The following is a 24,578-nucleotide window of genomic DNA, read 5'->3' as shown; positions in this document are numbered from 1 at the left end:
AGCCATCTACAAAGTAATTTCTGTTTGAAAACTTCTAGAGATGCATCCATCCATTTCTTTATTGGCAGGTCATGTGCCAGATGTTCAGGTAGATGAAGAATTAACCCTTTCTCAACTCCCCACACTCCCCCCTACCCCCCCCAAAAAAAAAAAAAATACTAAATGAAACGTATAAAGTTATACTTAATGAACGTGTGTGATGAGCAAGGCAATCTTCAGAGCCCCAGGATGAGTTCATCCTCATTGTGAGGTGTGGTCAGCAGTGATGGGGCAATGTGCAGAATACCTAAACTAAAGAGACAGTCTCATTGTTCCTTGAAGTTCAAAGTTTGGTTAATACATCCCAGTGTGTTGTAAAACTACCATGTTTCTAAGCAGAACTGTGAGCATCTCAAAAGAAGCACAGCTTTGCCTCACCCTGCCAAGATGACGACATTCCACATACATCCTCGAAGTCAATGTGATTTGCCATTTTACTTAGACTCTTCAGTCAAAGACATACCACTACAGTAATAATAATAATCCAAATAAAGCAAGGTGCTTGCTGGACCTTACTGTCACTTAGTGATTTATGATACAGCACACAAGAGCTTAAAGGTGAACCCTATTGTGAATCTCAGTGATATAGTGTATAATACAGAGAAGCTTAGCATGTAATTCTATTGTAAATTTATATTGATTTACTGTACAATATATAGAAACTAATGGTGTAGCTTCATTGTGAGACTCTTTGCCGTTGCTTCCACTATTGTGCAGCTGATTATGTAACTTCATTGTGAAACAGTGATTTACCAGGGGGCACTGAAGTTTTCACTAAGCGACTCTGTTGTAAGCCCCTAGTGATGTGTTCACTTAGCACTGCTGGAGAATATACTAGACTTTTACTAAACTTGCTGCTGATGTATGGTGAAGAATTACCTGCAACCAATGAAATATTTATATATAAATATTTTTAAGAAGTCTACAGAGCACATAATTTAAAATATATTAGCCTCTAATCTCATGAATAAGGTGCCATACAGAAAAGACCATTTTCTTTAAGAGATCTAACAAAGGCATAGGCAGTATATTAAATTTGCCGATTGTCTCCCAGATTTGAAGAACCTTGGGCTTTTCCACTTTTTCATAAAAATTCTAGTATTGCTAACATACTCAATTATTCATAAAGTAGTGGAAATATTTGTGTTGGAAGGGACTTTTAAAGGCCTACTGGTCTGATACCTCTCCAATAAAGAGGGATAGCACAGCAAAATCAGGATGCTTAGAGCACTGTGTAGTCTGACCTTGAATGTCTCCAATGGCAGGATACCCACTAAAACTCTGGGCAACCTGTTCCAGTGCCTGACCGCCCTTATTATAGAGGAAACTTCTTATGTCCAATCTAAATCTCTCCTCTTTTAGTTCTATTTCCTCTTGCTCAATAGCAACAGACTCCACTAAAGTGTGTGTTCCATTCCTTCTTACTGCCTTCTCACCTCAGAGCCTTCTCTAAGAGAACAGCCCCAGCTCTCTCAGCCTGTCCTTGTGAGACAGGTGTTCTGTCTCTTGCATCATTTTTGCGGCCCACCTCTGGATGAATTCCAAGTGCTCGATATCTGTCTTTCTGTCTCAAAAATCTCTGGGATTTTTAGCTAATGTACTGCCTTTCACCTAGGGTAGACTTGGGCCAGGAAGAAGAGTATTCAAATGATTCTTTGTGGTAGATTGACTTTTGGCCATCAACCGACACCCAATTCTTTGCACATCCTGTCCCCCTCCATTAGGATGGAGGAGAGAAGTTGGAAGGGTAAACATGAGCGGAGACTCACCTATCACCTTTCACAGGCAGATCAGTGATCATCCAGTCACCAAGCAATGTCTAATTTGGGTAAAAAAGAAAACTGCTTCACAGTTTTGATTGCTGAGTACTAAGTTATAAGACATGGGGTATCACTTTGGCCAGTTCATGTCAGCAGTCCTAGCCAAGACCCACCCTCTTGGCTACACCCAGTGGGGAGTCAGAAGCAAAACAGGCCTAGATTCTATGCAAGCACTGTAGGCTGCAAACCTACAGGTTAATATTAAGAAAATGAACCCATCCCTACTAGATCCAGCATGTGGTTGAATGACATATATGAAAGTAGGTTTCAGTAAGGTTGTGGTTACTATCACCTCTAACGCTACTGCAAGATAAATTTTCAAATGTTGTATAAACATATGTATATATCTCAATGTATCTTTGGAGATGGTAATCTCTTGCCACCAAGTAGCCAGTGATTCTATGAGAACTAACTTCCACACTGAGATGCATGGCTGTATACCTAAAAATGTGAGTGAGGCACCAAAAACTGTGAATTCAACTTGATATCCTACAGAAAGACTACATCAGTGTACGTCAAAGAGACACATAATGATGTGTGCATTACCTGTGATCCTGTAAGTGCTAGCAGGTTCCACCTCAGGTATACCTTAGTTTTATACATCAAACAAAAAATAAAAGAAAAACTAAGGACATAACATCTACCAGGATGAAATATCATTGCCAGTACAGACTGAGATGGCAGAAAATGCTGTCCGTGGATGTTGTCATGATGAGAGCTTAATGTCAGCAAAGAAATCAAAAAGCACTTTTAAATTAAAGATTAAACTGAACAACAGTTGTTGCATACCTTCAATCAAAAGAAAATTGCTCTGCAGTTGTGAACTCATCTAAGTGGCTTCTCTGTCAGCCACGGTTTTATTCAACTTCAACCAATTATTCCTCATCCAGCAGCTGACATCCTGACTGCTGCGTTGTTGGGCTTTTCTCAGGTGGTGAATAAGAGCTTATATAAATTGAGCACCCTCACTTACTCAGACCTTTTCACTTCTTTTTCCCACTGTTGAAGTATAACGTAGATGTTTAGTGAAACTGCCCGTAGACAGTTTGTCTGCTCTTTGCTTCCTTTACTGACATATCCTGGGACCATATTTTTCTGTTTTCCAGACAGCAAAATTTCAGACCAGTTAAATTAACGTTTTGCAACGACAATGCAGATTCAGTTTTTCTTTAAAGCATTTGGACAATTTTAAGCTTATTTGAGCTTTTTACTAGGAAAGGAAACAAAAGGAAGTTGCAAAGCGAGTTGAGGAAAGGGCACTATTAAAGCCTGAATCTTGCAAATTTGCGTAAAGATTAAATATGTGATAAATATGAGGTGTGGAAGTTGACATGCAGAATGAATATTAACTAATACTGACTAAATATGTAGTCAGAATTATATGTAGAAGTGCCTACTAAATGTATAGCTAATTCTTGATAACCTTAATTCTGCATTTAGGTTCTGAAAACCTTTACACAGTTCTGCTCAGGAACAGAAAGGCAGTAGCAATTGGTGTATCTAGGATGCATTTATTATATATTTATGATTCTCCCACAGCAGACAAGAAAAAAAAAAAAAAGTTGGAAAGGAGACAAATTAGTATAGTAAAATGGCAATCCATATGAGCAAGTAGACTCTCCACAGCATTTTAATAATGTGATACTATGAAAGACTATTCAGTGGCGGCCTAAATTCAGTTACAAAGTGCTGCTGTTAGATAACAAATTCCTCGGTTGCAGCATTGTTAACATATATGAAGATTATATGCATATGTACATTCACACAAACATGGATGTATCTCTTTAGATTAACTAAAGATTTACATAATTTGATTAGGAATTGAGACAATATTTTGAAAAGTCTCAAAATGCAGCTTTACTGGAAAATTCAATGGTAAACTAAGCTTAACTAACCAAGTGGTGAAGAATCACAGAATCACAGAATCACTGGGTTTGAAAGGGACCTCCAGAGATCGATCCAAACCCAGGACCTCACACAGGTGCACTACCTTTCAGCTACTGTGCTGTGATTCTTTGAAATACTATATGTACATATACAAAATAAATAGATATATTTTTATGTAATGTTTTGCAGGGCCGTATGAGAGTTTGAGATTCCAGAGGAAAGTTGCGCAGTGCGCTGCTGCCCTCTGGCTGGAGCCTGAAAGAAGAAAGACTGAAGATTCACTTGTGTGGATGGTGTCAGCAGTTTGACTCACAGCAGATTCTTTAACTCTGAAAATAAACTTTTTTTTTGTATCTTACAATACCTGAAGCATAGTTAAATGAATGCCATTTTCAAATTCATAGTACTGTATGGAGGAATCTGTAGATTTTATATAATTTTGTGACACAATTATATAATAATTGTGACACTATGTCACAAAATAGATCAAGGTGTGTGAGATGTTTTCATAGTACATTGCACAGCACAAAATTTATTTGCGCTTCATAGCATGGTGTTTCAACACCTTTTTCACTTTGTTCCTATTGTTTAATTACATGGTATGTCTAACTGTAATAGTGAGTCAGTTTTTCTGACTGTGTATCTTCTAGTGAATCTTCTAGTGAATCTTCTTCCTTGTGTATGCATACTACTAATAGAATTCCTACCCTAAAAACAACGTGATTTAGCTATTATTTCTATCTTCAAAGAGGATATTCTGGATAACCAATAATGGAATTTTCTCTGAATTTCTCTGGTTCAAAGGCCATACTGGGTTAAATGTTGAACCAATCTCCACCTTTGATATCTACTGAGCTCAGAATAAATATGAGACATATACCTACACAGGTACTGTTTATTAACCTTCAGTTTCAAGTTGGACTGCGTGTAGAAGGATAGAGAAAACAAATCATTCTGTGTACTTGAGGAAGAGAAGATTTTGCATAACTCTCCTTGGCAGAATGTCAACTTCTTTTCAAAAACAGGTGGAGGAACACCAACGAGGAAATTTTAAAATCTGAGACTTTATTGGCAGAAGTCTACATAAGCCCAACTAACTACTGCTTTTCCCCATACCTAACCACCTAGTAAGGAGGCAGTGAGATATAGGAATGGAGCTACAGCTATCTCACGTTTTAGAGCCACATCAAGTAGATATGGTCAGCCAGACCTAAGGATACTACTTATTTTGAACCAATTCCTGACCTGAGGGATGTGTGACTCAGTAAGGCTAGGAAACAGGAAAGCCTATTAAGGAACATATGTGTGTCTGCTTGAATTCTTAGTTATAAGGTAGTTAACAACTAATACATGCACACAGTTTAAATTTTCAGATGAAACTACCTCAGGCTGGTGTTACAATCACATCCTGGTGAGTCAAATGTCTATGTGAAATGAATTGTTTTCATAGATGTATGTAAAAGATGCTGATAATGAGATAACTGAATAGAAGTATTATTATGTGGCTTTGGCCAAATATCTGCATCATTTCTGTAGGTAATGAATGAAAGTATGCAACTCAACTGTCTAATTATCTTTGATTTCTATTTTACTGATTATATTAGACCATATACATAGTTCTTCCAAGGCTAGAAGTAAGTGATATCACCTTCATCTCTAGATAAAGAGATGGACTTCTGTATCATTGTGCATATACATATACATATGTATACATATATATACATATAGTATATTTCTTTTCCTATTAACTTAGTTATGAGCTCAGAATTCGCCTGTCTCTTCGGCAATAACACAACAACAAGGAAACCAAAGTTTACACCCCTGAGGATGTATTATCTTGGTACATCATAAGTCACAAAAGTTTTGTGACTCTTATCGGAGCTCTCCCAGATTCTACAAGTATCCATTAGTTAAAAGCATGTTGGTGATTCTTCAGGTTTTCTTAATGTTAGTCCTAGTGATTCACTATCCTGAATGCTTTGAAGTTCTCCAGTGTCTATTCTATGTCTTTTTTTGATAACTAACTCTGTTAGTTCCATCTTGACCACAACAGACAGATTATATTCTTCTACTTATCAACATATTTTACGTACTTGAAAAACATTATAAACCTTTATATACATATCCTCTTTCTAAGATGAACCTTTCAGTCTTTCCTAGTAAGTAGGGTCTAGAATTATGATCGTTTTCTTTGCTCCTCTATGGATTTTCTCCAGTTAACCTGTATGTGAGAATAATTTCACTGATCTCAATTTGAAACTGAGAGCCGGTGAAATGGAACACAACCCAGAGTCCTTTCCAAAGAAACACATACTAATGCAGCTCAGATCTGTGTTTCAGTGTAGTATCTTTCATTTAACCATTACTGAAATATTTCTTTTTCCTGAACGTTTCTCCAATATTTTAACTTCTTTTTTTTTTTTTTCCCCATCTTTTCTATCTTATTATTTTCATTAACATCAGTGGAAAAGGAAAAAAAAGAAATTACAAATATAATAAGCTTGTTCTCTATTTCACTATCTAGGTCAGTAAGGAAAATTATGAATAGGATGGACTCCAAAATAAGTCACTGTCACTTCCTATTACATACATTCTTCATTTTTGAACACAAAATCCTCCTCAATTATCCATCTCCCCATTTCTCTGTAATGTGTACTTTGCTATTCCAAAGAAATTATACACTGAATTCTCTTCGTGTCTTCATAATTTCAGATTAGTTGTAACTTTTATAAAGAAACTATGACTTTAAAATATCACTGAATTTAAAATGTCAAATTTATAATCTTGCTCATAACGTAAGTTGAGATTTTTTCCACAGAAAATATATCCCACAATTTTAATGACAAATACCTCACAGCACCAATCTATAACCTCATTTAATTGAAAAGATTTAGTGAAATGACACGGTGATACAAATTGAAAACATGTTATAAGGTATGTGCAATATGGAATATCCTTCCATAAAAGCTAAATTACACTCAAGCTGGCAGTATAAAAATGTTTTCTATGTTTTCTGTTACAGAAGAAATCCTTCTACTCTTTTGAGAGAGCGTTCACTTGATGAGTATTGTAAAACTGTAAAAAGCATAGGTAGCCTAGCAAATGTTTAACTTATTTTTGACTTGCCAACTATCATAATGGCTTTATCATGCTGGTATTGTAAAAAGTCATCTTCTAATACTTTAAGTATTTTTAAAGTTTAGGAGTTTAGAGCAATCTTCCTTGTAATTCTTCATCATGGCATGAAACCATATGTAGAAAAAGTAGTGATTACGTTACACAGTGTCAAAAGCAGTACCACTTTGTCAGTGGATTTATAAGTACATAGTATGATAAAGGCTGAAAAGATTAAAAGATGCTTTATTAATACCAGAAACTTCTCATGCAAAGCCTTGCAGCACCTGACTGTAGTATCCTGGGAAATGAGCACTACCTTATGCAAAGCTAGAGGTTTTAAATGTCATCATAAATTTTTTTCAATTTAAAACAATGCACAAGTTTAAATTACCGAACTGTGGTGCTTGAGACATGGATCTTGGACCTGCAAAACTGTGAATGGCATTTGCAGACGACGTGTGATGAAATGTTAACAGCACATCAGTCAATGTTAATTTATTTCAATTGAGCAGCATGAAATGGTCATCTTTTCTCCTTGCCTTTCTGAAGCAAATTCATGAAAAATTGTTCAAGGATACAGACAACTTTAAAAATTCATAACTGCTTATTTTGAAAGAAATATTCATGATGTTTTCCCACAGAGTTGGAATTTGGAATTATCTTATTTTTGTGACATTGAAACATTATATTTTTAGGAAACTAGTTAATTTTCCATTTCAAATAGTGTTGTGACTGATTTATGTATCTATGTCACAAAATAACTGAACGAACAACTCTCAGTTTTACATGGCATTTCTCTCTCTGGGAAACACAAGATCAATTATGTTTTATTTAATCAATTTTATTTTATGGAAAAAATAATATGAAAAATATAGATCAGAAATTTGATTTTCAAAACTCTTGTGTGGGATTGTGCTTCGATATCAGGATCAACTTCTATATAAACTTTTAATTTGTTAAGATTATTACATCTACAGAAGTTTAATGCATGTCCATAGCCATTTCTGGTAAAGCTTTGTTTAGGCAATGTGCCTGCTGTTATGTAAAATTCTTATTTTAATACATAAGATACATACAATGATGGTCATTAATACATCTTGCCAAGAAGAACAAGGAATAGCTATTAAACTGTGCAACTGTTAGGTCTAAACAAGGTGAAATGTAAGAAAACATTATGAGCAAAGGAAGTACTTTTATGGGAGTTTTCTGCCAAGATCTTGTGAAGACTGAGAAACAACCAGAAATAAAAGATGGGACTTGGTAAATGAATATGTTCACAGAGCCCCTGAAGAGCTTTTTGTGCAGCAAAACAGAAGCTCTTTTCCATTTCACCTCCTCTTTTCTTCTTTCTCCCAGCAGGTCTGTTTACTTATAATGAAAAGCTAGTATTCTAAAGGCCCATAAAATATTTTTTTTCATGAATATCACTTTTCCACTTTGCAAACTGTACAGACTTCAAAATGAAATTGCTATTTACTATACAAAGAAGGAAATGCAATAGATAAATCATTAAAACATTTCAAAATATATTTACTAATTACAAGATATTAGTGTACGGTATATGCCTTTATACAGCATCAGTACAGAAGAGCGCTCCCTCTAAATAAAATACCCCAAGCATTTGTTCCTTTCGCTATCCATTTCTTCAGTTTCTAACTCATAATGTTTCATGGCAATGAAATAACTGATGAAAGTTTCACCTAATGCTTCCCTAATGCATGAATCTTTCTCAAGTGCCACAAGAGCATCTTCTAGCTTCAGAGGGATGGATGAAGGTTTCAGATCAGATATATGGTTTTCTTCCTGGGATGGATCATCATACTTAAGTCCTCTCTTTACTCCATCTAGACCTGCAGCAATAGTAGCAGCAAGTACCAAGTAGGGATTTGCTGTAGCAGAACTTAATTTATTCTCTATGCGAGCACCTTTTCCACCGTAACATTTGACATTAAAGGCACAGCTGTTATCATTATATGCCCATTTTGCACTTACAGTCTCTTTCGATTCTTTGCTGTATTTGGAATAAGGTTTGCGGCAGCTGGTGGTAGGAGCCATCAAGCAGCTAATAGCTGCCGAGTGTGCCAAGAGACCAGACAGCCAATTTTTTCCAATATCTGTGAGCTCCTCAGCTCCATAACCAACAGAAAACAAATTCTTCTGGCCATTCAGATCCCACAGACTATGTGAGAGAGCCCCTGAATTGTAGAATCCTGATTCTGAGAAAAAGCTAGCTATGTAGCTATACTTCTTAGCCACCTCTTTAATGCCTGTTCTAAACGTAAAGGCACTGTCAGCAGCATCTATGCCAAATGCCGGATGAAAAGTGATCTCCATTTGTCCAGGCCCACTAGAAGAAGAAAAGCTTTCAATGTTGGCTCCAGTACAATACATTCCTTCAATGAGCTCCTGAATGAATGTCTGGTCGTGGTTATTTAGTATTGTTGCTGCAGGAAAAGATATTGTCTTCGAATTTACAACCTCAGTAATGCCATAAATACAAAATTCATAAGTGAAGGCAGAGTGTAGAGAAAAGCCATTGTCCTGAAGCTCTCTCAGCTGCTTCTTGGCAACATGCCTAGGCGAGGTCATTAGAGGGTTGCCCAGTACAGTGAAGGAATCACATATCACTCTAGCAGTCTGCTCATTCCATGGTAGAATTCGAAATGTTGATAAATCAGGATTCAGGATTATGTCACAATTAAAATTGGTTGCATTTATATAATCTATTTCATTATCCTTAGGATTCAGGGTCAGTTCAAGATAGCTTCTGGGCATGGCAACACCATGAATTGCTTTTTCCTAAACACAGAGCAGAATGACAAACTACCAAATGAGAAACTAACTGAATGGCATTTCTATGTAAGCGGAACAGAGAAAACACTGATTTGTAGCAAGAACAGTAGGATTTTTCATAAAAGAACATCTAAAGCACAGCAGCCATTAAAGTGGAAGATACCAGCCAATTACTGTGTCATTGTGAAGAAGAACATTCTTGTACAAGATTGGTATAAAAAAATCTCGCATCAAATATACTGATGACTGTTTTTTAAATTCCCATAAAGAAATGTAGGAAATGTTCAACACTTAGAATTCCTTCTTTGTTTTGTTTTGTTTTGTTTTTGTTTGTTTGTTTGTTTTGTTTTTGTACAACTATGGGAATCAGTCATGTACAAACTTTGCAAGTCAAACATTTATTTATAAGTACTTTATGAGGCTTTAGCATTTTCTGAGCACTTGTTTTACACAGAGCCAAGTGTGTAAAAGGCCTCATGATGAAATTCAGGCAACCACTTCTCTTTAAATGCCATAAAACTTGCCTCACCATTTTTTCAAATGCAAAATTAAACCAAAAATTCTCACTTTGTTTTTGTAGGGTTTTGTTGTTGTTGTTTAGTTCTTTGAGTTGGGGAAGAAAAAGCCAATAAAGCAAAAAGAAAAACATACAGAAGCATTTTCAAGTGAGAAATTTTTCTAATGTTTCAGTGCTCCCCTCTTAGGTAGCAAACAGGATAAACTCCTAATTCTACTTTCTCTCTTTGAACAGTGAACTTCCACTTATGTAAATGAAATGTAGATAGGACAATTCCAAGCAAATGCCTTTACAACTTATAACAAAGCCACTGGATGATGAAAGCTGCAATTATGTGGCTGTCAAGAGAAACTTGGCTCACGTTTACATTTCACCTTTATCCACTCAAGGGAAAGGGAACAGAGGAGACAGAATAAACATAAAAAAGAGAAAGCTCAGACATGATAAAATATTTCCTAACCAGATGGAATATTGTTGAAATACTTAAAACTGTATATAACGGTTCCCTTAAAAATGAATGAATAAATCACCAGTATGGAAAAAATTGCTATTAAGTCATGATTTCTCACCTGATTGACTACTATAACATTTCTAAAAGCTGCAGGCATTTTAATTCACTTATTTTCTTTTTGTTAGTGGTTACTATTTTCTCACTGCAGTTTAGTGATATCCAGTAAATCTAAATCTTTATAACTGCATAGAATTTAAAAAGATAAAGAGTTTACCATAAGTGCAAGCTAGAGAAATTACTGGCCCTATTTAATTGGATTACCACTTCTGGGAAACAGACAGATAGATGATTATAGTGATAAAAGAATGTACACATTCTTTGGGAACTCTAACAAGTGAAAGGAGCAAGTAATTTGTTCTAAGTTTGAGGTTCTGCTTGCACTAGGAAAAAATAAATATATATATAAACATATATCATATAAGTTAAGGACAGAGCAATGAAAACACTAGGAGTACCTAGAAACCAAAATACTTACATGAAAAAAGCGAGATGGAACGTTCTTTGATCTTGACACACCATGGAGATCTATTGATTCAAATCTGACGAACTGTATGCTGTCCCTGGCCATCTGCTGCTTAATAAATTCTATGTGAGAGAACAGGTGAAGGAGGCTTGGAATTCCAAGGCTGTTTATATCAGGTTCTCTGCTGGATGCTATAAGTGAAGAGGAATGTTCATATTAAAAAAATAATGAATGCTGAAATACAGGCTGTTCTAAAAAGTACAACAGCAGCAAACTGTGATGCAGAACGTAAAAATAAAACTAAGAAAAAGATACGGACTACAAAATATTTTTGCAAATACACAGGCTTATTTTTTCTTTTTATTTTTTTAATTTTTGCCTGAGAATCCATACAAAATCCTGTATTTTTTTTTTTTCTTTTTGAATAGTCTATAACTTGAATGTTTTTTCAATAAGAAAACACACTGAAGCCAGGGATCTCTGAGGAATACCATGGTGAGTATGAACTTGTTGACATTAAAGCAGTAACAGTTGAATTATAAATTCTATAATGGACCAGAGAAATAAGAATAGTAACTTCCTTTCACAAACCCCTTGGTCACTCAGCCTGTTTTTCTTTTGCATATCTAATTATTTTTACCACTCAAGTTTAAATTGTATAAAATATTAATTTCTATTTACTACCATAAACGTACTAAATCAAAGGCAAAAAATATGATATCAAGTTTTTAAAATAAAATATTCCTTCATTTGTAGGAGGAAAGTCCTCCATTCTTCCATGGAAACTGAGAATATGCCCAGATGCTTTTTTTTTTTTTTAAATCATTCAGAACAACAGTATATCAAGAAGAGCCGCTGCTCATCAGCAGCCTTCAAGTGGAATTCATAAGTTTCATCACTGATGGAAGGAGCACTCCTAACCTCACTAATATCAAACCACCCTAAATTGGGTAAAATTCCTTTAGCAGAAGCCAGAAGACACAAATCTTTTTTGATCTTTCTATTGGTACAGGTAGGACTACTAGCTGCAAAGCTGCAGTGACTCCAGCAAACTAGCCCAGCACAAAGCTGTCTGATCTTTTCTTCAGAAGGCAGCAAACTTCCACAATCATAGACTTTGTTGAAGCTCTGAATGCTACTGTACCAATCTCAAGCTTTATATGACAAGGAAGTTCCTGGGATACATAAGTAATGAGACATTAGTTAATAACATTGCTCCCTGAGGAATAAATAACAAGTGGAAGCAAAAACAAAATTTTAAGCAGATATAAATTCTGAAGAAAAACAGTATAAATCAAATTAGTAAAACCAAGAAAAAAACTTGTCACAGACAACTTCTCTCTTTTCTTTTGATCTGCTTCAGCTGTGAGCTGCTTATCGAAACTTTTTTCTCTGTCCTCCAAAAGCACTGGGGCACTATGTCCTTAAAGAGATATACATTGAATACGGAAGTTCTGTTCAATTTTGTGCAACACTCACTCTGTTACAGATGCTGACAAGACACGACTAGTGAGCAGGGAATATATGTAAATTAACATTTCTTTATGTATGTCATCCAAGAAATGAGGACTTGAATCCCACTTCAGTCATCCCATTTTGCTTTACAACTTAAATATATTTATTGATAATCAGCAGATTTGATTTCCTTATGAATCTGAGCATCAAGCAGTCTATTAGCAGATAATAAACTGGCTACTGATCAGATTGATAGAGCTCAAAAAAATTCTGAGAATCTTCCTATGGATTACTAGTGGCATCTTCAGCTCCAGGTTAAGAAGCCTCAGGTTTTTGGCTGTAAAAGCAGTGCTAGAACCTTTATTCTACAAGTGTAACTTCCTGTGCAAAGATGGTACATATTTCCCCTTCCTATTCAGAGTTTAAATTACAATTCTGTCACAGGTAGGTCTTCATGTTTTCATATTACTCAAAGTAATATTTGGCTTTCAGCCTTGGGTATAAGTCTTGCAGATATTTCGTATAAAGAAGAAATGTTGCATGTATTACTTACATCTTCCAAACAAACATTTTTTCAGGAAAAAATCTCCACATGATTTATGAAAAACAACTTTAATTCTGACCCAAATAATCCTATAAATCAGCATTCCTGGAGATGTAAATAACTTTATAGTAACTTCAAAGTGAAAAATAAATGTCGTGTATGTTCATAGTAATGATAGATTAAATCGTTTTTGAATGCAATGCTACATATACACTTTATTTAAGCATCTAACAATACTAAGTAATTTTTTTTTTAATTATATGTGCATTGTCTGCTAGGTAAGGTTATTTCAATAAATGCTTAACTACATAATTAAATTATAGGAAATTTCATAAATTAATAGAAACATTCTAGAAGTGATATGTGTTAAACAACATTAAGAAAACTAAAACAATTCACTGAAAAAGTAAGAACTGCATTTTCAGATTTGACTTGTTATAATTAGAGACAGATCTTTCTAGATGATGAGGTTAAAATTAATATGTGTTTAAATTTAAATTGGGCTAGACTAAGTCCATGCAGTTAGTGATGGATAAAGTCTGGGAAAGAGTAGTTAGGAAACCAAGCACTCTGACTTTTCCCAATTTACACAAACTTTATGCAGAGCATCACATACTGCAGATAAGGTAGCAAATAAATAAATGTAGTAAAATGCAGACCTGTAGCAAATGTAGCAGACATAGATATACAATCTAACAGTCTTACATTCTCATGAGGGAGAACTTTGTTCACAAGCGTAATTGTTTCCCTGGGACTGTAGAAATAAAGACAACTTCAATTTCAATTCATAAAGTCTACTAATAGAAAAATACATCACTTAAACAAGATGCTCAAATTTGGGTTCAAAATTTCATTTTAAAATTGATTTTAAATCCAAACTGGACTTCTTTTATAAAGAAAATTGTAGTCCACATGTAGTTTCTAGAAATTTATATCAAATCAGTAATACACAGGAAAACATTTAATGTTTCTTCCTCTGTATTTTCTATATAAGTTACCACTGAGAAGCAATTGGTAACACTTTGTTTTCTAATTACTACAAACTAGCTACTAATAGGTACCAATTATTTACACATATTTAAAAATATATATGAATAATACGAAACTACAAACTCCAAAAATCCATAAACTATACAAATGATAATATAAAAATGAGTGAGAGAACCATATGAAATGGAATGCAAGAATATTTTGGGAAAACGAGCCTATGCACAGTGTACAAACTAGATTAAACTCTTCTTCAGTACACTGTAGAAGGAGAGGTAGCTGCAGAGAAATAGTAGAAAATCCATTCCAGTTATTTTAGGTCTAAACTAATTATTCCGGCAACATTGCAATGTTACTAGAAAGAAAATGGTTATCTCTACTAGTAAGGAAGAACTACTGTCTGAATATACCACTTTTGCTCACAGGTTTGCAGGATGACTGGCTTGCCACCAGATGAGTTGAATCTTACACAAAAGGGGACATAATAGAGCATAAAAATAGAATCTTATGTTGTATTGATCCAAGAAAAAGAAAAAAAAAAAAAAAGATAAAGAGTCATACAGGAAGAAGAGATTTTACTTGTTTGTATGAAAGAGAACAGATATAGGACTTCTAGCTTGCTTTAAAGAAAAATATTTGGGTTTTCAGTCTTTGAGGCAAATAAATAAATACAAAAAAAATGTAGCAAGGAGTATATAAGACAGCTCAAAAGGAAAAAAGAAAAGAAAAGAAAAGAAAAGAAAAGAAAAGAAAAGAAAAGAAAAGAAAAGAAAAGAAAAGAAAAGAAAAGAAAAGAAAAGAAAAGAAAAGAAGAGAAAAAGGCAGAAAACAAACAAAAAAAATGCAGACAACTGAGGTTTAGAAAGCAGTTAAGCTTCATCCATGCTACGTCTGATTTAAAAATCTAGAAAATTAAATGTAAAAAAATATGTATTGAACTGCAGATGGGGCATAAAATGTATGTAATGGAATAACTTGGCTTTGTTTTTTCACTTTAAGAAAGCTGCAAGAACAGAATAGATTATACAAGGGCTGCTTGAAAATAATGCCTCCTGTTTTATTATGTTAGCCCATGCTGGCAGAGGAGGATGTTGGTGGTGTGGCAGTAGAGGTGGAGCTTTACCAGCAATATTCTACTACATTTTGTTGCTATGAAACAGGTGACAACAGAGGAGCATTCTGCCCCTAAATACCATCAAGATTAGATATCTGAAAATTTGCTATGTATGAGGAGTTGTATTTTAGATACAGTGTCAGTACATGCTTATATCCAAGACTTCTGCTCAGGCACTTCAGTAAATACAATGTTTAGGATAATATTTTATCAATGTCTTGTCAAAAGTAACTAATTAATTATTAGGGCAAAGACTCACTCAAGACAGCAGAATTTTATCCAAAGCTTTCATCACTTAAGGTACTATGTATATACAGTGAAGTTTAGTTTCAAAACACATTTATACTGGATTAGAAACTATTTCTACAGTTTGTCTGCTTGCTAGAGGAAATATTAAAATGTAGGCAATGCCATACAATTTGTTAGGTACAAGCCAAATGTAACCCAAAACTCAGAGATTCCAAAATTTTTATTGTTGAGTTTGTTTTACATGAGAAAAAAACTGTCTTACCCTATCTTCCTTCAAAGTTAGTTTTCATCTATAGATCTCTTACAGTTGTTATCACCAATGACAGAGAACAAAATTACTTCTGGCATTTCAAATCAGTGAGGCAAATAATCTAAACTAACCATGTGGACTTGCTCCCCATTGGGTAGAAAGAGAAGCCAAACTCCAAAGGCCAATCTCTCATCAACCTCTAATTACCTCTTTGAAGATAGAATTCTCGTCTTTGTCTACTGATAAGGTAATGAGCTTGTATCAGATACTTTAAATGGCTAAAATCTGGCTGAAATCTCCCTGTGGAGTCTGCAATTAATCTCTTCAATTCCTTACACTTTTTTATATTATGTCATAATGAAGAGCAGTTATTCCTGTGTTTTAAAATGTATTTCCTGTCTTTGAAGGCAGCAATTTTGATAGCCTTTTGGCAGAACAACAAAAAAGCAACTTTGTAAGGGAACAGCATTCAGAGCAGACTAAGAAATAATCCTCTGGCCTGTGTATTCTAAGAGAAAGAGAGAGGTTTGAGCACAAAGTATTTTTTCAGACCTGTTAATTTCTCATTCAATTTCCTGAATTAGTTCTGATGTACAACCATTCATGGCTATCTTGCCTGAATTTGTTCAAACTTGTTAATGCAATAAGTCAAAAATTGTTCTGTAGCTAACAAAATTAAGTATACATTCAGATTTTTTATGGATTATCTGTGCCATGCTTCTGAAAGCAAAACAAGAGAGCAAGATAACTTAATACTGTTCTATAGTAATATCATCTTGCATTCTGTTATATGGCTAATGATTGACAAAATAGCTTATTAATGAAGATAAAATATCCATATTTCTTGTATCACTGAAATAAATCAGAGAGCATCATAAATACCCTGAAAAGCTTATAATGTTACCTGAGCCTGATGCTCCCAGAAATTTATTAACTTGATATCTGTTCAATCTGGGTTTTCTTTATGTTATTTTTGTTTTGTTTTGTTTGTTGGTGGTGGTTTTTTTGTTTGTTTGTTTTTTGTTTTTGTTTTTTGTTTGTGGGCTTTAATGTCCTTTCTGAAATAGATACAAAGCAACTAATTGCTCAAATTTATTACATTATTAAATCTAATAGTATCTTTCAATTTATTGAACCACCTAGTCTAAAAGTTTAGTTTTTCAAAGAAACCACAGTCTGTTAGTAGTAGTTAATTTACTGTATAAACACTTCCAAAATGAACTTATTGAACAGCATGAAGATAAGAGGAAGTTCTCTGAGTCATTTTCTTTTTTTCCACCATAGTTCATATCAGATATTTTGCATTCCAGCCCTCTAACAGGGCTAATACCCTAAACACCACCTGCACACAGTGGCTATTTCCTCTGCTGTAAATGTTAAAAAGGAAATTTTAAGAAGGCCAAGTAACTTAAGAGTTCTACACTTCTTAGCAGACCTTTGAGAAATGTTGCCTGTGCTCAATTTAAATGAGGAAATATCTTAGTTTTAGTGAACAAGACATAGCCACTTGTGTATGGCAGGCTTTGGTAGGTAGCTTAGCTTTGTAAAAGCCTTCCTTAAAAAAAAAATGCAGCATAGATGTGAGATACAACTTCTGATCCATATCTGTCACACAGTTGTTCATTATTTTGTGCTCTAGATCTGACTAAATTATGCAACATCACAAAACTGCACAAACAATAGAAACATATTGAATAGTACAGCAGACGATGGTTAAATATCCTTACCAGCGTTGTCTGCAGAAGAGTCAAGCAGAACCTCAGGAGCAGAACTTTCAGCACTCATGGAAGTTTCTGGTTGTTTCAGGAATGGCTGATCTACCTCACCTCCCGCTGGTTGCGGCTGATCAGAGCTAAGGACCAGCAGAGGTTTGCTTTGCTGCCCTGCTCCCTCCTTGTGAAAACTGTAGTACTTTTGATTCTCTTTTCCAAAATGGAGACTAAGTGTCTCAAAAGGCCTGCCTAGTTTTTCAGCTCTTTTCTCCACAGGCTTCAAGTTGTGTTGACTGAAAGTGCCATTTGACCCGCCTCTGTAATTGGGCCCATGAGCAGGCAGAGGGCCTTCACTCAGAAGTTTTTTCAGCTCTTGCAGGCTTTGTTTAGAAATGCCAGGTGTGAAACATACTGCAGCATCACTCCCTTGTGTGGTTGCAGTGCTCTCCAGAGAATCCATGTTTGTCATATGGAACTTCCTGTTCTCTTCATCCATCCTGCCCCAGACCTCTTGTTTATGCTCTGTCTTCTCACTGTCCTTTTCTTCACATGCTGTCTCTGTGTACTCAGCTTCCTCTGTGTTGCTTGTGGATTGTACACCCATGGACAGCTTTGTTTTCCCTGATGTTTCTGTCCCTTCCTGCATTTTTTCTATTGCTATTTTCCCACTGCCAGCATTTTCTGGGATGTCATGTGTTTCCCCAGACATGTCTTTTTTCAAGTTGCTGCCAAAATGGGAACTGCCTTTGTCCTCTCTGTGGTTCTGTATCAGAGGAAAATTAGTCAGGTTTTGAAGAGAATGATGCAGTGGTGGTTCTGAGCTAACAATGGTTCCTTGAAGACGATGGGGATCTGAGATTTCTGAGGTGAGAGATGGCTCAATCTTCTCATTTTCTAATAGAGGAGCATGCTTTGTGTTACCTTTGATTCCCTTTTTCTTTCTGAAACTACACATATTGTTGCCATCAACTTCATCATTGTCAATTCCAGCTGTGTTCTGTAACCAGCAATAAAATATACAGCCAAATAATATGCATGAACAAAACAGAACAGAGAAAGGGAGTGCTACCACCAGCTGTATTAATCCTGTAGCACTTCCAGGATTTCTTGCTAATAGAGATCTCCGTGAATACTTAACTACATTCAGATTATGCTATTTGGATAAGATTATCTCAATTCTTTTTCTTAAATTTAAGAACAAAGCTGCTGAAAGTACCCTTATAATTTAATTTGGCAAATTTGGTAGATTTCAGTTAATAGATTAAAAAAAAATGCAGTGTGATGTCATTTGTCAAGAAAATTTGTTCTTATGTTAAAATAGCTTTGGGTTTTTTGGGGTTTTTTGGGGTTTTTTGGGTTTTTTTTTTTTTGTTTGTTTTTTTTTGTTTGTTTGTTTTTTGTTTTTTTTAATAGAGAAAATGTATTGCCCTAAAACATGGACCAGTACCAGTTCTTGTAAGCATGGGAAATGAAACCCCAAAATAAATATTTTTTAAATTAATTTCACAATCTAATTTGGATAAATAACCAAACTCTCAGGGTAGTAGTCGAATGAGCAAATCCATGTTTGGATGTGTAAGCAGGAAAGAAATAAGAGATTATATTTACTTTTACTTTTGCTATTTATGAGATTTAGTGCTGGGAGAAGATTTTAAAATAGATCTAAGAAAAAATATATATAGGGATAAAAAAAGAAGAAAAAAGAATACGTTTGTATTATCCCAATGAATATCAGTATATGTCTGAATTGTCTCTCCATTAATGAGATTAATCTGATGATGACAGGGAAAAGAACAAAGAATAGAAAATAAGAAATAGCAAAGATTTTAATATCATGAGTGATTATTTCACAAAATATAGGTAGGGATCAAATTCTCCATCTTCTGACATCATAATTGTGGTTTTGTAGTACTGTTTAACCAACAAAAAAATCACTCTGTATTTGGTCACTAATTGTCATGAATGCATTTTCAAGCATGTATTTAAAACTCAGCAACAATGCCAAGAGTTCTTGGCTTGCTTGGGTCTGGATAGAACTGAGAGCTGTAAAATCACTGAAAACAAAGAGGTATCCTCTGTATCAGACTATTCTTCGCCTTTTCCACAAAGGAATAATCTGCGCACTCTACAGTTTCTGAATTTCCAGAAGGAAAAATGGTCTGCACAAAAGCAGGATACCTGTCTGTGTAAGGCAATAGACCCTCCTGGTGGCAGACAAAATCACTTATATGAAAAGGCAGCAGCATCTGATATGTATGTGGAAGGAAACAGTTATGTGGCTTCCACTATAATCATCAATATCTCTCTTTTTCTGTGCTATTCTTTACCCATTATGCTATTTTCCATCATTATCCCAGTCAAAAAGCATAGAACTTGTTTCTTAAAACAGAGCTTGTAGAAACATTTCCTTCCTCTCTCCCCCTTGCTCTGAATCTTTGCAATGTGTTTTATTTACACATCTTTCAAAGCTCACCAGGGTATTCCTGCTGGTGCAGAAAGCAGATAACAGCCAGATCTCTAGTAAGGACATTATAAAACTTAAATGTAATAAAAAAACATTCCTGAATAACAAAGCAGACAAGAGCTCCTTATAACTGAGCATTTTAACAACTCTATCAGCTACACAAGACGAGGAGTGAAGCAGGGGGAAATACCAGCCGCCAAATGGATAAACACAAATAATTTTAAAATAAAAGAGGTATCTAATTCAATTTCAAGATATATAAAATGATTTTCTGAAAGGAAAGATGCTATGAAAAGTATCATGAAGAGACTGAGTTTCAAACTAATTAATAAAAAATATTTACAGAAGCATCACACAGAATCACAGAATCACAGAATGACCTGGGTTGGAAGGGACCTCAAGGATCATGTAGTTCCAACCCCCCTGCCTGGCAGGGCCACCAAACATACACCTTTACTAGATCAGGTTGCCCAGGGCCCCGTCCAACCTGGTCTTGAACACCTTCAAGGATGGGGCATCAACAGCCTCCTCGGGCAGCCTGTTCCAGGGCCTGACCACTCTCCTAGTAAAGAACTTCCCCCTAACATCCAACCTAAATCTTCCCTCTTTTAACTTAAAACCATTTCCCCATGTCCTGCTATTGTCAGCCCTTTCAAAGAGTTTACTCCCCTCCTGGGAGTAAGTTCCCTTCAGGTATTGAAAGGCTGCAATGAGGTCACCACACAACCTTCTCTTCTCTAGGTTGAACAACCCCAACTCCCTCAGCCTGTCCTAATAGGGGAGGTGCTCCAGCCCCCTGATCATTTTCATGGCCCTCCTCTGAACCCTTTCGAGAATCTCCATTGTACATTTTTGTGCTGAGGGCTCAGCACCTGGACACAGTACTCCAGATGGGGCCTCACAAGAGCCAAGTAGAGAGGGACAGTCACCTCCCTATCCCTGCTGACCACCCCTCTCCTGATGGAGCCCAGGATCCCATTTGCTTTCCGGGCTGCCAGAGTGCACTGCTGACTCATTTTCAGTCTTTTGTCCATCAAGACCCCCAGGTCGTTCTCAGCCGAGCTGCTCTCAAGGACCACTCCTCCCAGCCTGTACAGGTTGCCTGGGGTTCTTCCAGCCCAAATGCAAAACCTTGCACTTTGCTGTGCTGAACCTTATTAGGTTCACCTGATCCCAGCTTTCCAGCCTGTCAAGGTCCCTCTGAATGGCATCCCTTCTTTCTGCCATATCAACTGCACCACTCAGCTTGGTGTCATCAGCAAACTTGCTGAGGGTGCACTCCATTCCCTCATCGATGTCATTAATAAAGATGTTAAAGAGCATCGGTCCCAAGACAGACCCTTGGGGGACACCGCTCGTTACCGGCCTCCACCTGGACATAGAGCCATTGACCACCACCCTCTGTCTGCGGCCTTTCAACCAATTGCTTATCCATCTAGTTGTCCACCCATCAAATCCACTTCCCTCCAATTTGGAGATGAGGATGTGGTGGGAGACCATGTCAAAGGCCTTGCTCAGGTCAGGTAACTGACATCAGTCACCTTCCCTTTGTCCACCAACATTGTCACTCTTTCATAGAAGGCCACAATATTAGGTAAGTATGACCTTCCCCTGCTGAAGCCGTGCTGGCTGTCTTGGATCACATGCTCATTCTTTATGTAATCGAGCATGTTGTCCAGGAGGATCTGTTCCATAATCTTCCCAGGAACGGAGGTGAGACTCATCCTTTGTGGAGAGTCTGCCACCATTAATATTTTCAGATTTCTTCTTCATGAAGTCTTCAAAAGTCATTTGTTTTCTTTGGATAATTTGAAACCGATACCATAACCACATTTTCTGCATTTGTTGTTCCTCTAACAGATCTTTGAAAAACTATTCAACATAATGACAAGAGATTAATACACCCTTTTGCATATTACTTACACCTTGAGTCAAACAAAGAGTAGTTCATGTAACAAAGGCAGAACGTCAGAAATCTGCCCATACAGTTAAATGCTTTGATGACCACAAGGTAGCAGGTCCACATTATAATTCTTACCAAAACAAATTTTTTCTGAAATGAGAAGAGCAGTATTATACTAATTGTAAACACTTTAATGGAAGTGATTATTTTTAACAAAATTCTAATAACAAATGTACTTATAGTACTCTGCAAATAGTTTGTTTTCTCTACAGAAGTTGGTGCTGCTTTTTTATCATAGGATATTTGTCATAGGAAAGGGATATTGCACCTAGTGCTCTAAAAAACACTGATCATTTTTAATTTTAAAGAAAAAAGTATCTCACATTTATACAGAGAACACTGTCTACACTAACCTATACTTTACCTAAGATACTCGATACAGGACACTGTCTCTGATGACTTTCAAGGCCAGCCTGGACCAGGCTCTGGGTAACCTGTACTAGCTGTGGATGTTCATTGCAGGTGAATCAGATGAGATGGCCTCTAAAGGTCCTTCCCAGCTATGAGGATTATATGACTCTATGATTCTGGAAGCATGAGTCACAACATAGCCTTACTATCTGGCAGTTTATGTGGGTGTCAACAATCAGAAAAGTTCCTGAACAGTGTGGGAACCACATGGGAAATATGACCTAAGAATTTTCTCCATAATTTATTATTTATAGAAAGTTTATTTTACAGAAGACACAATAATTAAGTAAAGTTGCACCTTGAAAAAGCTACAGCACAAGTGAGCTGGAGAGTGATCATGACTTAACTTCACGGAATCATGCTGGGTAGAAAGGAAATAGAAATTTTCATGGCATTAACATGGTAAAAGTTCTAATTATTTTTAGTGTTACTACCAAATGCTCCTACTTTTTTTTTTTTTTTTTTTTTTTTGTGCAGCAGCACTAACAGCACATCCTAAAGCTACATGATAGTATTTTTAGCCAACATTTGTTTCAGCATCATTCTGTTTTGTTTGCTTGTTTTCAAATACTTACTGGCATGTTCAGTCAAAAGCCTTGAAACTTTTGAAATTTGTTTCTCTTTCCTTAGTTAGTGAACACTCAAGTGGTGATTCAGTTGTTCTTACCAGAAATACAAGGTCCAAAATTTATGCAGCGTATAAAGGGTCCATTATGCTACAAATTAAAATTTATGTTTTCTAAAAGATTTATCTGTTATGAACCATCCTTGATAAGTATTGGTACTCTACAAGTCCTGACTTCTATCAGCCTTTTTTGCTCCAGTGTTGCAACTTGTGCTGACCCCCTTGATGTGGGAGATTTGCTGTTGGGAGAGTTTCCATTTTGGTAGAGGTGGACCAGTACAGGTCCTAGAACAGGCTGACAGACTTAGGGTGGAATAGACGTCAATTCCTGTTATGGAAAATTTCAGCTCATACAAATAACAGTTTTGCTTGTATTTAGTAGACACCTACTCTATGGCTTTGAGTGCATAAGAGTATGGATGTTTGTGACTATCAACTGGAAAATGTCCTTACATTACAGGCAGTACCTCAGGAATACACTCGTGGATTACAGTGGTGTATTAGGGAACAATGCCAAGTAACGAGAAGAAGACAATATCCTGCTGTTCAGCTCCTATATGATAATGGCAGGTGGGAGAAGTGGAGAGAGTACAGGATAGTACAAGCAAGCAGATATTTCAGCCCTTTGCGGATGAGACTGCTGGGTCTACTTAACCCAGTTACTTGCCACTTCTGGCATGTTTTCAGACTTCCACAGCTGATAGACATTTTATATGCAATGCAAAAATTATACATCTAAAACAATTGATCTTAATCAGTTTGCATTCCCTTCTAAGCTTTGTACAAGCTCTGAAGTGGAACATTAACTGCATTATGAAATACAGCACTGTCAAAAGGCAGTTCATCTGTAACCAGCCAATCCACAGGCCAAGAGCATTTGGAAATATAAAGTGTTGCCTTTGGGAGGAAGAATAAGTACAGAGACTTCTGGTGTGTGAAACAGGTGAAAGTCCAAGACAATTATTGTACATTTGCCTCAAAAGGATTTTATAAATGATTCAAAATATATCTGCAGTGCACTGTGGGACAAAGTCAGGTGTTGCAAAGGGAAACTTATATTTTTTCCTTTTTCTTCTTCCTGAACTTAGGCAAGGCTGCAAACACTGCTGGGGTTTATAAACTTCTCTGAGCAATGTACTGATGAAGAGAGACAGGAAGATGAAAAAAAGGAATTCACACTAAAGCATTTAAAGGAAAAACTGAGGAAAGGAATATGTTTTGAAAGATTTTTTGTGTAACTGTAGATAAACAGATGCAGAAGGAAAGTGAAAGAGGAAACAGTGCAACTCTAGCAGCAGCTCATATATATATATATATACATATACTCAACAACATAACCAATGTGCTTGCTGCTGGCTATCCAAGGAAGTGATGCATCCACTCAGTAAACTGCACTGCAGCATTAATTGCATCTTTGTTTTCACTTTTCTTTCAGTTTATTAACAAATTTTAGCCTTTATTTAAGAAGTATTAGAAGGTCAAATTGTGATTATCTTCCTCAGTTGTTTTTAAGAATAAAAGATTTATTTTACAAAGACCAGCAAGACATCAATATGTGGTATGATTAAGATTTAGAAAAATGTGGAAAAACAATATATATATATATATATATGCTAAAAGCAAAAGTGAAAAACAAAAAAACCATGAGGTCATATCA

The 24,578-nt window shown here is 35.9% G+C and overlaps 1 protein-coding gene across 2 annotated transcripts in view; it reads right to left on the bottom strand.

Moving 5' to 3' along the window:
* Window positions 1–152: 152 nt before the first annotated feature.
* The window catches only part of LGSN (lengsin, lens protein with glutamine synthetase domain), a 37,050-nt gene continuing 12,624 nt past the window's right edge, over window positions 153–24,578 (bottom strand). The window contains exons 2-4 of one of the 2 annotated variants that reach the window (XM_015859150.2): window positions 17,474–18,455; window positions 11,160–11,338; window positions 153–9,662 (exon numbers count right to left, since the gene is read on the bottom strand). In XM_015859150.2, coding sequence (XP_015714636.1) covers window positions 8,463–9,662; window positions 11,160–11,338; window positions 17,474–18,413 — 2,319 coding nt within the window. In that variant the 5' untranslated portion in view covers window positions 18,414–18,455 and the 3' untranslated portion in view covers window positions 153–8,462. The remainder of the gene's footprint in view (window positions 9,663–11,159; window positions 11,339–17,473; window positions 18,456–24,578) is intronic. The other variant, XM_032443738.1, reaches the window with a different exon arrangement.

Source organism: Coturnix japonica, chromosome 3 (assembly GCF_001577835.2).
Source record: "Coturnix japonica isolate 7356 chromosome 3, Coturnix japonica 2.1, whole genome shotgun sequence".
NCBI lineage: Eukaryota > Metazoa > Chordata > Aves > Galliformes > Phasianidae > Coturnix > Coturnix japonica.
The sequence above is the reverse complement of the archived record's forward strand: the minus strand, read 5'-3'. Positions and strand labels throughout refer to the sequence as shown.